The following is a 16,117-nucleotide window of genomic DNA, read 5'->3' as shown; positions in this document are numbered from 1 at the left end:
TCTTAAGTTCTTACCCGGGGAGCCCCTTACAGGTAAGGTTTATAGCCATCTAAGGTTTCATAAGGAATTACGCACTTTTACTTGCTAAACATTCTGAACCAAAGAACTACTACTCGGACATGCAGCAAGAGGCAAGATGAGAATGTCATCATATACCTTACTTAACCTTCCTGACAAAGATTGAAAATTGGGAATGACAGACTCAGTCCGCTCTCCTCTCAGGCTTAGAATACTGATTCTCAAGTTGTGACTAACCAGCTCAATCACCGATTCTTGAGACGAATCCTTACCAGCGTGAAAGGTGAACTGTTGTTGCTCAACAAACAAAGATGATTATCTCCAAGACAGCAACAGAGGAGTTCACCATTGCTAGACTCTAAACTAGGGGAATACAGAGGAGGACTCAAGTTGGCAGCGTCTTACATGACAATGGCCTGCTGGTGGCCGTTGTGAGTGTTGTCCTTGCGGTGGGCCTCAAAACCTATGATGATCTGCTATGCTAATGGATCAGTCTACCTTTAAAATGTACACATGGGGAAATTGATTGAGGTCTTCACTGAACATGGTTCCAAGATCATTCTCCAAGTTAGAGATGCGAGGCTAGAAAAGAGCATAAAAATGAAGACAAAGTTGTTAGCTCTCCCCCTCACCCCCAGAGATCCTGGTAATGCAGGTGCCATCAGAAGAATTAATTAATTTCAAGGACCCCAGGACCATGAGAGCAGTACTCCACACACACCCTAGATGTCGGATTATTTTCTTAAGGTGACATAGCAGGCATAGAAAGGAGGGAGCTCAATGCGGTTATCCATACTTGGAGTGACGACGCAGCAGTGAAATGCAAATTCGAACAGTCTTTTGACCATTCCCCACTTTGAACTTGTATGGGCACACATATTTTAGCCTTATAGCCACAAATGTATGTTATACCGTCTGTTACAGGCCTTAAAGCCCGAGTTAACAGGCACAATGAAACGAGTGTGGTTAATGGGGGCTAACGGACATGTATAAACTCACTCAGCCTGCAGATGTGCAATATAAGACTAGAAGTATGTTTTCACTATAGTACATAAATTCATGCCCCAAACACTCCATCTTTGGAGCATGAACATGTTCCCACCACTGAACACACGAGAAACATATCTGCCATGGAAATTGAGAAAAAAATACATTTCAAACTAAAAAAGGCTGCTTTTATTTCCAAGAAAGAACCAGCATGGGAAAGCAGTGCCCAAGGAGAGGACAAATGGAACCACAGAGGGAAGGCGCTGCAGAGAATAGGAACCACAGGAGGAAGCGGAGCAGCCAATGAATAGAAGCACCGGTAAGTAAAAAGTAGACAGGAGGTACACATCAGGCCCATCAGCTTGCTCATAGCCCATGAGCAATACCAGGGATTATTGCCTGGGTTTCGAGCACTCCGATTGGTTGCGACACAACTCTTGGGTACTAAAAAGATTAATGTATTTGAGAAACGGGGTCATCGATTCCCACTTCAGTCGGATTAAATATAGGGTATGCTGGACAACAAAAAAACAAAACACAAGCTCTATCACTTAACAAAAACACTGTCAAGAATGTAGTTGATTCGAGACCAACTCCAATCACACTTAACACTTTATAATGGCAAAGATTGATTCTCTAAAAATAATAAGCGAAATCAGTTTTACGTCATTGCATACTTTTTTATTGAGACTTGCTGACACGTGTTTCGACCTCAGAGGTCTTTAGCAAGGCTACTCATGATCTGATAATAGTGCAGCATTTATCACCCATTAGTATAGAAACCAATTGTACACAACAGTTTGGTACAAGATTGATGATCCAATTCAATTGCATGTTAGGGCATAAGCGGTGCTAGTGATAGGGTTGTTGTGGATTTAAGTGTAAGGTGAAACACAAAAGAGACAGACAGGGCCAAAAACAAGGGGACAAAGAACAGATGGGAGAGAGGGGAGGAAAGAAAGTTAGTATCAATGATCTTGAGGCCCAGAGGCCAAGGTTTTTAAGAATGAAAGTAATTTTATGATTTAGTAGTAAGGTGGGTTGGTCGTCTTACCACCTTGGAAGTAAAATAAATCTCGTTGTGAGAAGTGGGAGAGGAAGGCCCCTAATATAGTATCAGGCAGGTGTTCTGCAACGCTGGGGAAGCATGTGTGGGAAAAGAGGGAAATACGAGACCTCCAGAGCCCGTTAAGCTGTTTAGAGATTTGGGTAGTCACAGCAGTGAGGAAAAAGGGCCAAAGTGCTAGGGTGTGAAAGTAGGGTTACCACAGTTAAATGGCAGCCAGACAATTGGACTTTGAAAGGTGAAGTGAAAGCCTCACGAGCAGTAAGAGGCTGTGGCAAAAAGTGGTATGATGCGAGATGCAAGGATCTAAAGTCATGCTCCCAGACAAGGCCATGCGAGGTGCTTGTGCATCCTGGAAGTCTGCTTGGGTGCCATGCTACAGCTCCTTCTCCTTGTATTTGGCCCTGTCTGTCTCATTTCTGTTTCACCTTACACTTTATTCCACACCAACCCTATCATTTGCACTGTTGATGCCCAAACATGCAACTTAATTTAATTGGATCATTAATCATGTACCAAACGGTTATGTGCACAACTGGTTTCTATACTAATGGGTGATAAATGCTGCACTATTATCATCAGAAAATGACTAGCCTTAATAAAGACTTCTAAGGTAGAAACACGCGTCGGCAAGTCTCATTAAACAAGCATGTGATCACGTAAAACTGACTTCGCATATTCTTTTCAGAGAATCAATCTCTGACATATTTAAAATGTTAAGCGCGATTGGTCTCGAATCAACTACTCATCTCTAACCAAGGACAGTGGGACAATATCCTCAGTGGACCATCTCAAAGTGCAGCAGGACACGTACCAATTCCACCTGAAAGCACAGCAGTCCTTGCCTGTTTATATTGTCCCAACCCAACTGCTTACAACTGTCTAGAATGTAATGAGGGGAGTTGCTTACTTTAAATGGTATGGTGACATCTTAACTTTATAGTTTTATGGAGCCCTACGTTTGAGATGGCTAATAAAATGTTAACGTTGAAATGGGGACCCTCTTTTGGGTGCCCTTACCCATTTTTATAATCTTAAAGTGAATGTACCAGGAAATATGCATCCTTTGCAAAAAGACACTGCTTCAGAATAACTGGAGTTCGAAATCTAATGCTACTTTGAAGAAAACGCTCTAGAGATGCAATTGAAATTATTGACAACATGGTGCTTGTTTATTGCATAATAGGTTCTACATTCATGAAATGACATGGAGGGCTTATATGGAGACCTAATCTTCTTTATTTTGCTTCTTGAAGCTGTATTTATTAAGTGTAGGAGGGGTAATTATTACTAGTGTATAATACCACCAATCAGAGGTTGAACGTTTTAAGGGCTAGAAAAAGGACATAGCATATATGCACACGTTTCCAAAACATGGTACTCCGTGCAGTTCAAGCATGAGGTAACATTTTAAGGTCTTCTCTCAGGTGAAAACATGGTTCTCTAAAGTAAACTGATCAGGCAATTATGTTGAAGGAATAACTAACCTGCTATTTTACATAAAAACAATTATGAATTTCTCAGGAGCAAAATAAGACTGTTGGCACCCCTCTCCTAAATGAATAGTCTTAATAATTTGAGGCAAAAAGGAATCAGACATCCAAATGCCATTTTAAAGGTAAATAAAATGTAGACATCAGTGAAACCGGATTTCTCGCTATCATTTTCCAAATGATAAAAGAAGGACGTTAGAATCTCAGGCCAAACATTTTGGTAATATTAAGAGCTTGTCTTGCAGATTTAAGAAGTGTACAAAACCTGCACTGGACTGTGCCATCAATTGATCGAAAGGGAGAACATGTGCCAATTGATGCCCCTTGAAGGGCAGTAAACTGAATCTGGTTTCCTTAGTGTGGGACATTCAGTTCAACAAAGGAGCAAAAGGATGGAATACTGCAAGGGTCCAAAAAAGGGGCATGAGTGCATTGATTTTCAGTAAACACTACTTTTCAACTTTGAAGAAGTTTCGTGAAGGGGATTTATTCTTCCTTTACCCTTCCAATTGCCCTGTTTTGGGTGGGGAGGAGGAAGATCTACATCTCTGGCACTAATTCCTAAAAATTGAACTCTCGATGCATAACAAACTAATAAAGGCTAAACATTGGTTAATTAAGCTATACAGATGTCTTTCCAAGGTTCACCCAGCATACGGAATCCCACTAGCCTACCAACTGCCCCCTCGCTGTTGGGAGAATAATGCTTGCCCGTTCCACTCATCCATCATTCATTCCAGGTTTTAAGGAACATGGTTCTTTTTACCTTGCGGAACATGTTAAAAGTTGTACTAACTAGACAAATACTGGAGCGTTACTGATACATCCCCTCCTGTAATGTTTCAGTGCACAATGCCTTTCAACAAAGAAGTTGTTCCACTGGCATACTGGCTACTCTGGAGGAAAGACCCGGTTTTCATTTGTACACTTTGTATTTGGATCCAGAAAGCCAAGTATCCCCCTTCTCGCACTTCAATGACTCTCCCTTATTATATCAGTAAGTGTTTATGAAAAGCAAACCTAATTAACAAAGCAAATACCACTTTGCCAAGTAGGTTAAACAAAGCTTCAGTACATTCCGTGGAGCTCTCAGAAGCATTCTGCTATTCACCCTGCAATGGTACCAGTGTACTGCATTTCAAAGGTGTATAGTAGAATTAATTTTAGGGATTAGTTGGTTCATCTTAATGTGTCAAAGAATCCAAAAGGGATCCAGAAATGAAATTAACTTCTGCATCATTAAGAAAACCATTTGAACGCCAAGCATAAGGGTGATTCTGGAAAAAATTATATTCAATTCAAAATGCGTCAATTCTCTGGGAGTATGGTCTTGGAGCTGAAATGGATTACAGGTCTGAGTCAATGTACAGGTTTGTTGGGTGGACGGACATGGAGAAACTGATCAGCTACAAAATGGATTGCAGTTACTTGCCTGCTGGAATGCCATCCCTGTTTATGACCTGTAATTCAACACAGCGAAATGTCAACACACAAGGCACATTCAACACCTCACTGTGTGGCTTTTATGAAGTGCAGTGTCAGGCATACCAACCATTTCTCAATCTCCAGCACATCAATTTACGTTACATACAGATCCTAGAGCTGTGCACAATTTATGCATCATATACAGTAGTTGTTGTGAACATTGAAAACATTTTGTCAATAGCTGCTACGCTGCTTGAACCGATACAAACCTTTTCTTCCCAATACCCGTTGTCAATGAATTCAGTTTTATTTTTTACTGGTTTAGCATCCTGAAAACATCAGAATAATTACACTATTCTATATGCAGCGATATTATCTATGAATGGTGGGTTTAGCATTTACTGTCATTACTTTAGTGAGTGTTGTACAGTAGAAATGGTATCTTTCATTGACTAACTTCAAATCCAGTTATTAGTGAATATGCAATATATTGATATGTGCCTTTGCTTATCATGTAAATATCAATTTCATAAACCTTTACTTAACTCTGAAATGTGCCGTAAACAGCTCAAAGCTCCGAGCAAAAAACATGTTAGCAGCAGTGTGTCTGCTACCAGTTATTTCACATATGTAATGTATGTAATGTTCTTAAGCAAATCAATATTGGCGTTCTATTTGTTAGGATGGGTGAGGCAGCTCGTTCCCGTCCCCAGTATTCTGTGATCAGCATGTCCAGGGGGATTCTTTCTGAAGGTAATCGTGCACGCCTGCTGTCACATTCCGGCAACTGGGTGCCTCATTTCTGATGGTAAAGTAGGATTTTGCAGCACTCAAGACATTGACACAGATGCACACGAAGGACATTTTCACTGAGAAAAAGAGGCAAAATGTACTAGAGGTGATGTCAACCACGCTATAATACCAACACAGCATATAGAAGTGTGTTTCCGTGTCTCGAGAGCCAAAATATAAAGTACTAATATTAATATATAATGATTACTTTGACATGCTTGAAATTAAATGAGTACCTGTATTTGATGTCGTATTAGCCATGTGTGAGTGAGGTCACCCGAGACTCCCAGGTCAGAAGGACATTGTTTAACATTTATTAGAACAGTTCAGTGCAATGTTAAACTGCTTGTATAGAGGATTCATAAAAGTGGAAGAGAGGAGGATGGGGAAATGCACTTTCCAATCGGAGACAACTCCACAACCACAGAAACTACAATTGTGCCACTGGGTTAGAAATGCATAGCAGAAAGTAGGAAGCAAAGAAAAATGAATTAGTCATCAAAAATGATCTTCCAGCATCATCTTATGTGCTGTGACAAATCCCAGATGTCGTCACTTCTCCCCTATGGGGAGCCCCTGCCCATGAAGCCAGGGAGGTGAGGCAGCTAACCGAAAGTCCCCCTGGAGGTGGTACTCAGTGGGTGAATGTCATGGGGAGGTAAGCCCCTATGGGATTCGCGACAATATGGGGAGAACATGGTATCCCCATAGCCCACCTAACCATAACACGCCTTCCTACCCACATTCCACCAACACTTTCCCTAGTGTTCCTATATGTTTTTGCCATACCGCCAATATAGGAAGTACTGGGACGAGGAGGAGTGTGGACTCCTCAAGGGACATGTATCCCCTTCAGTACTGACACGAGGGAGTGACCAATTGACTCCCTGGAAGACCTCAAGATCAGTACTGCAACGAAGAAGTGTGGAAGCATAGAGAGCACTTACAAGAACATGATAGTTTCTATTGAAACCCAATTGGGCAGAGCCCATTCAAAAATTGAAGAGGGAAACCAGGAAGGAGAGAGAAGCCCTCCCTGGAAGTACTGCGAGATGGGAAGTAGATCAGAGTGGAGAACAGGATTTGTTGTTTCTGGGGACACTGCCCTGCAGGCAGAGCGGTCCCTATCTGGTCCGTTGTAGAGACCAAACGGAGCCGTGGAGAAGCAGACATCCAGACACAAGGAGCAGCTGGAACATGCAGTGCCGCTGCAGGACACCAGAAAGCAGCAGGGACGGCAAGAGGCCCAAAGGACACAGAGGAGAGCCTACGACAAACTGAAGAACAACGGCAAGCCTCGTTCAAGTACCTGGGTCGCCGGGAAAGTTGGTGGGCCTCCAGAAGCGCTGCCAATCATTTGAACACGGGTCAGGGACTTGCACCCTTTTATGAATAGTAACCCAAGTCATCTTCATAGTCACAGTACCTGGCAGGATAGCAAACTAGGGTTACTGCACAAAGACAGGACGAATACAGAGGTCTGTGATCTACACCCACAAGACTGGGAGCTCTTGTGAAGTGTGAACTTTTGAAGTGCAAAGCAAACCAGGTGAAGAGAGGCATTCCGCCTTTCAATACTGAACTGTGAAAGGCAAAAGGGGCAAAGATGCCATGGGAAAGGAGGCATTGCCGCTGGCATTGTGAACTGTATGCTAAAGTCTAAGAAGGGGCTAAAGGAAGGGAGTCATCTCGTCCAGCCCTTGTGAACCGTGAAGCCAAGAAACCTCAGGAGAAGGAAGCAATACCTCCTGGTGGTTTTCCCCGAAGATTTGTATCGTGAGGGCATCGGAAGGAAGGCCAGGGGAAGCGAGTCATTCTCTTGGCGCTATGAGAACATTGAGAATCGAATACTTGGAGAAGGGAGGCATTCTTCAGGGCACCAAATAGTGAAGATTGGGAACCATGTAGCCAAACGGGAGGCATTCTTCAGGGCACCAAATAGTGAAGATTGGGAACCATGTAGCCAAACGGGAGAAGACCCGGGGAAGGGCGTCACTGACCTGGCACTGTGGAGACATTGAGAGCCAAATACCTGGAGTAGGGAGGCATTCTCCAGGAGCCCAATAGTGAAACAGAACTATGGTCAATAAGGAATAATGTTTGAGTTGGAACTTTTTCTTTTGAATTGGCACTGAAACCTTACAGCACCACAAGCTGGAACTTTCTTTTCCTCTGAAAAGAACTGAGACCTGGAAAAGGGAGTCCTTCTCACAGGCGGAATTCCTGCAATTATTGGAACTGTGGTTCATTGTCCAGAAACATGGAGTTTTTCTTTTGGACCAAGAAGAACCACTACCCTTTTCTGATAAGTTACATGTGTAAGGGATGGAAGTAGGCATTTTGACACAACAGTGGACTCTATCTACTTAGACATTCTGACCGATTCCTTCGCTCCTTAGTAAAGGCAGGGAAACCCCTCAGAGTTGGGGAGAGATAGGTTTCCACTTTGTTTTGCCTAAATAAAAGACTTTGGCAATCATCATGCCACCACTGTGTCAGACTCATACTTCTGCACCCTTACAGTTCATCAATTACCTTTACTGAACTATTTATATCAGTGAGCATGCCAGGATACAATAAAGCAGAATACCTTGTAGCATCCCCACCTGTCATTTGGACATCGCAGCATATGACAGACCCGGCTCAGTGCCATTCTAAATTACTTTTTCAAGGAAACTCAAAGAAACTCAAAGAAAATGGTCAAAACTCAATGAAAAAGAGACAGGAAGTGCATATAAATCTATGAAAGTTATATGAGATGATGAAACAAAAGTTGCAGGTTATTGTTCTCAAGCGTTTAATCTTCTTGTTTGTTTGTTTATTATTTGTAATGCGCCGGAATACCCTAGGGTAACAGGGCGCAGCATATACAGGAATTTGCAAAACTTAGTTGCAGACAATAAAATATATACAAGGCATAAACACAATAGTAATGAAGGTAAGCAGGAGTATATACATATATACAGTTAACAGTTGTATGTCCCGTATGTCCAAGTGACAAGAGGGAGAGTCGGAACCTGGCTCAGTATGTTTGGACAACGGCTGTCTTCAGCCAAGACATCATCTTCGGAACAGAAGTTTTGGTAGGGTAAGTCCATCCTAAGAGTGGGTGGTAGGGAGTTCCACAGTTTAGCCGATTTCACTGGAAAGCCATTACCTCCTATGGTAGATTGTTTGTAGTTAGGGACGGAGAGGCAGTCTCTGTATGCTGTCCTTGTTGGACTCAAGGATGTCAGTCTGTGAAATCTGTTGATCAGGTAGATGGGGGCCAAGTTATTGAGGGACTTGTAGGTGAGTGAGACAGTTTTTAGGGAGATTTTGTCTATGATAGGGGTCCGGTTGTTCTGCTGGCTGTGTTCTGTGATGTGGTCTCTTCTTGAGATGCCCAGGGCCGCTCTGAGTGCATTGTTCTGGAGGGTTTGTAACTTGCTAGTAGTGGCTTTGGAGGACCCAAGATAAAGGGCGTGACAGTAGTCTAAGCGGGATAGTATGAGGGCTCTGGCCAGGGTCAGGCAGCTGGTGTCGGATAGAAAGGGTTTGGCTGTACTGATCAATTTACACGTGTAAGCCGTGGAGGAGGCTAGTGAGTTCACCTGTCTGTTAAAGGTGAAGTTGGAGTCCAGGTAGAAGCCCAATGTTTTGAATTTGTGTCCCACTCTGATAGTGTTGCCATCAATTTTGAAGGCTGAGTAAGCTGGGCTTAATTTCTTTAGGCTGGCAGTGGTACCCAAGGTGATGAGTTCTGTTTTATCATCATTCAGGCATAGACCGCGAGTGGCCATCCATGCCTGGATGATGATGTAATCCCTATTCACCAAGGCCAAATCCTTTCCATAATCTCCAGAAAGCGGAAGGAGGATCTGGGTATCGTCTGCATAGTTAGTGTAGGTGATACCGAGATGATCCAGATCATCGAAAAGGGGCTTGGTTAATATGTTATACAGTGTAGGGGAGACACATGAGCCCTGAGGTACGCCACAGGTGATGGGTATGGGGTCTGCAGCATCTGTGGGTGAAAAAACCCTCATGGTTCTGCCATCGAGGAAAGATCTAATCCATGTAATGGCCTCGGGGGCTCATGTGCGCTACTGAACAGATGAACGTGCAGTACAGACTAGAGGGCAGAGCTCTGTGAGACTGAATAAATACTCAAAGCAGCTTATTACAGTTGGTCCAGCTGAAAATCAGCTCTAGAATGTGAATACAAGGAAGACGTTATCCACAAAACATGGGTCAATCTCCAAGTAGCGGTTTGGCATAACTGCTAATGTGAATTAGTGCTTACCTTCATTCTTTTTCAAAGTAAGGAAGTGTGTGGCTTGGTGTAGTATCCAGCTATTATCAGGTGGGCCAGATAGGGTTTCCTTTCTCATGGCCGTCCCTCTCGCACGTCGGGTGCACATCCTTACACAAGTAATGTTGAAAGGTCCTTTTCTTCAGGTACTTTCTTAATACAGGCGAGATAACTTCTCTCGTCACAGTTCATATTTTGTCATTCTTCCCTGCAATACCAGGGATCACCAGACACAATCACAGGCCCTTGACGCCATCATTAAGCACAAGGAGGAGGATAGCTCAGGCAACACGTTTGTGTTGGAAGCAAGATAACGCATAGCAACTTAGATTTGAATCCTGGTCTTGCACTTAGAAACTGTGGTTTCTGGTATTAAGCATGTTATAAAAGAACCATTATAGGGTGTTGTCCACTACGGAGCTCCAGTATTCCAACGGCTCCCACGGCTTGCAGGAAGACCCAACGGCTCTCCCAGACATAGCCCACGACCTCAAGTGACCTGGAAGTGTAAGAACTGCTCCACTACAGCGACCAGGGGGCAATGCCTTTACTTCCTTCATGGAACACACACAGCAGGATTGCCTTCCTGCACATTTGGAGCCCTCGGTGCATTGGCTTCCCAGAGTCCCAGGGACCCCTCTAGCTGCACTCTGGATACTCAGCATCGAGGCGCTGTCCTCGTGGACCACCAGCATCTCGAGGTACCTCTCAGCAAGGCTCAAAATTGCACCTATGGGATGGCTGCCCAGCCTCAGCTTCTCTCTGATCAGCACTACAGAGGAGCACATTCATGGCTCAGCAGGTCACCATCAGGAGTCCCGACAGCATGATGGGCACGTTTCAAAACACCTCACCATAAAACTATAGTATCAAACCGATATCAGGTGGGCCAGCATTACGATAAGGAACCCTTGGGAGCCAGATACGTGCAGTAAAAGCTGCTTTATTTGTACAGGGTAGAAAGGTTAAGCATGTGAGTCATGAGGTAACATCCTTTCCAGTTAGGCCTCCCATCCTGTGTGTCCAACAACGGTCTTCCCTGGAACCTCTCTACCCCTGGGCTCCACATTTCAGAGTGAATTCTTCCCATTCAAGTGATGCACTAAGATAGAGACACTACATTTGGTTTTCAGTAAAATAACATGACCCAAGCCACTATCCATTTGGCAGCAACACCTTGATTTTAAGAATATTTTACTTAGCCTTTGAGCAAAAACCAGCAGTGTCCTGTCTGTGTATTACATCTTTAAATCAGAAAATACTTTTGGGGAAAATTCCAACTAAGTCCCAAATGCATGATAATGGGGACAAAGCTGTTGAACACAGATGTAAACATGGGAGCGCTAGAGGTGATCAGATATTTGAGTAATATGCAAAACATGCTAATGAATATAATTGAATGTCATGTCTGTTCAAAGAAACAAGTGGGATACTGCATGCAGAGAAGCCCAAGATGACCCAAATGATGCGCTGAGAGTGATACGAGATGACATCACTCACCAGCCCTTGCCGGTGTTGCTGAATGAAGCTTCGGGAATACCAGCAGTGCTGTGGTTCTGGTGGAACCTGTGAAGGTTTTCCAGCGGGCAGTGTGACTTTGAGATGGCGCAGTATTCTTTCGATCCCTCGGGGCCATTAATGGGATGTGGGATTCAACATATCTAATAATACCTAGTCTGTGAGCAGATAGCAGGTGGGACTGGGTGATTCGTCAAGATGTCTTGGAGGTACAATTCCTCAAAGAACCCAGTTCTAACTGTGATGAAACCTGTGGAATCCACCCAAAAACCCTACCTAAAGTCTCCTCCCAGGTGGCCATGGGAAGACAGCTGCTACCTGATCCTAACTCTGGGGTGGTATTAGCCGGGAGGATCATTTGGGAGGAGAAGGGCCCAAGGGGAATGAGAGGATTCCATTGGGTGAGATGCAGTATTTGTCTTCCTCAGACGAAGACTGGTCAGTGAAGCCAGAATATATAATGGATTGTTGTCAAAGTGAGATTCTCTGTTCTAAAACTTAATTCGAGAGATTGCATAACTGGTCCTAAGCAATCATTCATCAGACATAGACCTCCCCCTCACAAAGTTGCCCATGTCTATAATGATAAAAACTCTTGTAATCAAAAAGGGCAAGTTAAATGTGGACATCAGAACAATACCATCTTAAATTCTGATAGAGCTAGTGCTCCTTTCATTTCAAAACAATCATTGACTCCTTTAAAATATACTCCTGAAAACATGATTAATAATGGAAGTGAAGTAAATCCATGTAAACAATGTGCAGAGAGAAAAAGCTAATTGTAACATTAGGGACTTCAGGTCCCACAATGGTCAAAGTACTGGAACGAGGAAGAGTGATTTGGAGGCACTAAACTGCAACTTGCAGTCTAGTGATTGTAATCACCCACACCGGAGAGGGATAAGTGGATATAAAAGACCCCTTCCGGTGCAGGCCATGAGATGTAGCAGCAGGAGAAGCAGAATGTGGAGTAATGGTCGACACTCCACGTTGCAGCAGAAGTTGCAGGAAGGTCGAGACACCGGGGTCACTGCTGTGTCTGAAGCGGATGCCGGCATCGTAAGGGTCTCTGCCCTTTGAAACCTTGTATGCAGAGATTGCGCAGTGGGAACAGTTGTTTTAGAGAGCTTTCCCACTGAGGACTTGGTATGCAGAGGTTGCGCCCCGGGAAGCGTTTATTTGAAAAGCTTTCCCCCCAAGAAACATGTGCTCTGGTGGCAGGCAAGCACCAGAGTGCTTGTGGAACGAGGACCGCTCCTTTCCCAACCAGGGTGGGCCACGGGGACCAGTATCTTATACCTTGTAGCAAGAAGCGGAGGAAGCAGAAGACACAAAGGCAGCGGAGCAAGTGGACACGTATGCAGCACCCTGTGAGTTCACTAGTTGAATGTGCCCCCGGAACGCTCCGCAATCGTCCGCTAGCCTGTGTTAACAATACTGAAGGCCAAACTAATGTAAAGAAGTAGACTTGGCAGACTAAGAATAAGTTTGCATATCAAACTGATGCTTACCAGTTGAAGTGGCAGAATAAGAACATTGGGGGCAATTATAATTTCAAAGATAACAGAAACCATCACTGTCAAAGCCAAGAGAAGGCAATATTAAAAGACCTTGACAACAACCAATATTGCCAAAATCTGAAGAGGGCAATTAAGAAGCAGACCAATTGCAAACCCTATTGTCATAGAGAAGAAGTTAATAAAAAACCAAACAAGCATTGTCCATGCCAAAGAAGAGAAAGTGTGATAGAAAGCCATTATTAGCATTTGGTTGACGTAGAAGTAGGAAAACAAGTGTGGCAGAAGAGCTGCCCTCCTGATAGCCAACATTCAGGAAGAGAGGAGCATACTCTTCATTGCAGGTGTCAATCCCAAGGGTGGAACAAACATCACTCCGTTTTATGTTTTCCCAGAAGTAGCAGCACATATTGAAGTTGTTGATACTATATTGTTGAGGCAGAAGAGCTGCCCTTGTGATAGCTAACATTCAGGAGCACAGGAGTATAATCTGCATTTCATGTGGCCACTATGATCAATCAACTCTGTGGGAACCTGCCCATCACGGATCAGGTCCTGGTGTGGCTGACCTCCTTCCTCCTGGACTGATCCTCCCAGGTCCAACTTGGGTCCTTTCTCTCCACCACCTCCCTCTCCACATGTGGTGTCCCCCAGGGCTCTATCCTCTCACCCTGGGTCTTCAATGTCTATCTGGCCCCTTTGGCCCACCTGATCGCCACCTTCTCTTCTGTCAGTGTTATGCGGATGACACCAATCTCTCTCTCACACACGGGTTTCCCTCAGCCTCCCCTCCTTCCTCACTCATTCCTGATCGTCTATCCACGATTCAGGATTGGTGAGCCTCCAACGATCTCTGACTTAATGTAAGAACGAGATCCTTCTCATTGTAACCCCTGCTCCCGCTTCCCCTCTTTCACTCTAGCTGCCCTCCTGGGGTGCTCTTCCCTCGCCTTCCTGAGAGGCAAAAAACCTTGGTTTGATCTTCCACTACACTCTCTCCTCACATCACAGACCTTGCCAAGAAGGCCCACTTCCAGCTGCACCTTCTTAGAGGTAATTCCATCTTTTCTCACCTTCCCCCAGAAGCTCACTGTTTCCAGAGCCCTGGTTCTCTCCAGGGAGGACTGCTGCAACAGCCTCTTAATCTTTCTACCTCTTTTTGCCTCCTGCAACGAATCCAGAACACGACTGCAAGACTTATCCTTGGCCTCAAGGCCAGGGACCGCATCTCTCCTGCCCTGAAATCTCTCTACTGGCTCCTGGTGGTGGCAAGGATCAAGTTCAAGACCCTCTGCATCGTCCACAAGGCTTTCTGGGGCCGGGGCACTCACTAGCTCCAACTCTCCCTGCCTAAATACCTTTCTTCTAGAGTCCCTCGCTCAGCTACATCTAACTCTCTGAGGGTAAGACTTTTCTGCAAGCATAGCGTGGGGGGCAGATCTCTCTCCTATGCAGGTGCCTCCCTCTGGAATGGCCTCCCTGCCCCTCTCAAACCTGAGGCGGCTCTTCTTAAGTTCTGGAAACTTCTCAAGACTTTCCTTTTTTCCTCTTCCTTCCCTCTCCGCCTCCCGTGCTAATGTCCCTCTGCCGCTGCAACTGGTGCCTGGTCCCTTCTGAGTCACAGGGGCCCACCCCTGACAAGTCTCCCCCAGCATCCCCCACCAGCACTTGCCCTCAGGCACCCTTGCCCAGACTAGCCTGAATCTGGTCCATCCTGCCCATTGCACATATCTGCCCTTACCCTTTTTTCCCTGGCACTTGCCCTCGTTGGCCCCCTCCGCACTTGCTCACCCCTTTGGAGCCCCCGCTGTGGGCCTTCACTTCCTCAGTTGGAGGTGCCCAGAAGTTGCAGCTTCCAGGATTCTTCCGGTCAGGTGCAGCTGCAAGATGCAACCTCTGTAGGTGAAGAACTGCTAGAGCCACTGATGCAGGCCTCTTCAGGATACTTCACAGGATGAAGGAAGTTGAGTTCCAGCGACGCTCACTGTTTTCAAGCGACAGGCGTCCTTCCAGTCGCGATCACAGCAGCTGCTCCAGGACAGGTTCCTTTGATGATAGGTAGCTGTATTTTCAAGGAGATGTCATAAGCTGTGCACCACCAAAGTTCCTGGTGTGAACACAGAACGGTGTCGGTTCTGGCGAGATAGCCCACGAGAGACCTCGTCATTCCACTAGGCAGTCAAGGAACACTTCCGAAGTCTCTGAAACCTCAAGAAGGCGTTGAGACTAGTTGGTCCCACTAGTCCAAGGGTTGAAGCACCGCTCCGAGTCTTCGGGGATCATGCAGAAGAGCAGGGCTTCACCGGGTCAGACACAGGAAGAGATGCTGGGCCACTTTGGAAGTCGTCTTCGGGTCTTCAGCAGGCTGCTCTTCGAGGTATTCTTTGCTCCAATGTTGAGCTGAAGAAATGGCTGCAGGAGTCCTCCTTTTAGCCAAGATTCGAGCTGGAAGCGGTTGTAGGCCAACTGGTCGAATCTAAATGGTCGACAGGACAAATGGTCGACACCAAAAGGTCGACATGTCAAATGGTCGAATTTTTTAAAACATTTTTCACATTTTTTTGGGGGGGGGGGTCCTCTCAACCCCCCTTTTTTTTTGTTGCTAAAAACCCCTTTTTTTCCCTAAACGAAAACCTAAAAAAATATATATAACTAAAAAAAAAAATCGATCATTTGTCCTGTCGACCAAATTGTGTTGACCATTTGTCTGTCGACCATTTGTCTGTCGACCATTTGTCTGTCGACCATTTGACTAGACACCGCTGGAAGCAAGTCCAGGCCCACCAATGGTAAGGATCTGCATCGTTCAAACAGCGGTTCTATGTGAAAATGTTAGGGCTGGAGAGATACTGTTGCTAGGCTTGAGGCCAAGGATAAGTCTCGTAGCCCTATTCTGGATTTGTTGAAGGGGGTGAAGGGAGGAAAGGGGCAGATTGAGGAAGAGGCTGTTGCAGTAGTCGAGCCTGGAGAGAACCAGAGCTTTGGAGACGTTGAACTTCTGGGCGAA

General features: G+C 45.0%; 1 protein-coding gene across 8 annotated transcripts in view; it reads right to left on the bottom strand.

The window, feature by feature from the left end:
* RASAL2 (RAS protein activator like 2) overlaps positions 1-16,117 on the bottom strand; it is a 1,332,618-nt gene that overhangs the window by 19,505 nt on the left and 1,296,996 nt on the right. The window contains exon 18 of one of the 8 annotated variants that reach the window (XM_069641160.1): positions 4,997-5,024. The exons of the other annotated variants lie outside the window; for them this stretch is intronic. Coding sequence (XP_069497261.1) covers positions 4,997-5,024 — 28 coding nt within the window. The remainder of the gene's footprint in view (positions 1-4,996; positions 5,025-16,117) is intronic. 8 annotated transcript variants of the gene reach the window in all.

Source organism: Ambystoma mexicanum, chromosome 1q (assembly GCF_040938575.1).
Source record: "Ambystoma mexicanum isolate Mex_15411 chromosome 1q, UKY_AmexF1_1, whole genome shotgun sequence".
NCBI lineage: Eukaryota > Metazoa > Chordata > Amphibia > Caudata > Ambystomatidae > Ambystoma > Ambystoma mexicanum.
Note: the sequence above shows the minus strand (reverse complement) of the source record. Positions and strands in the feature narration are given on the sequence as shown.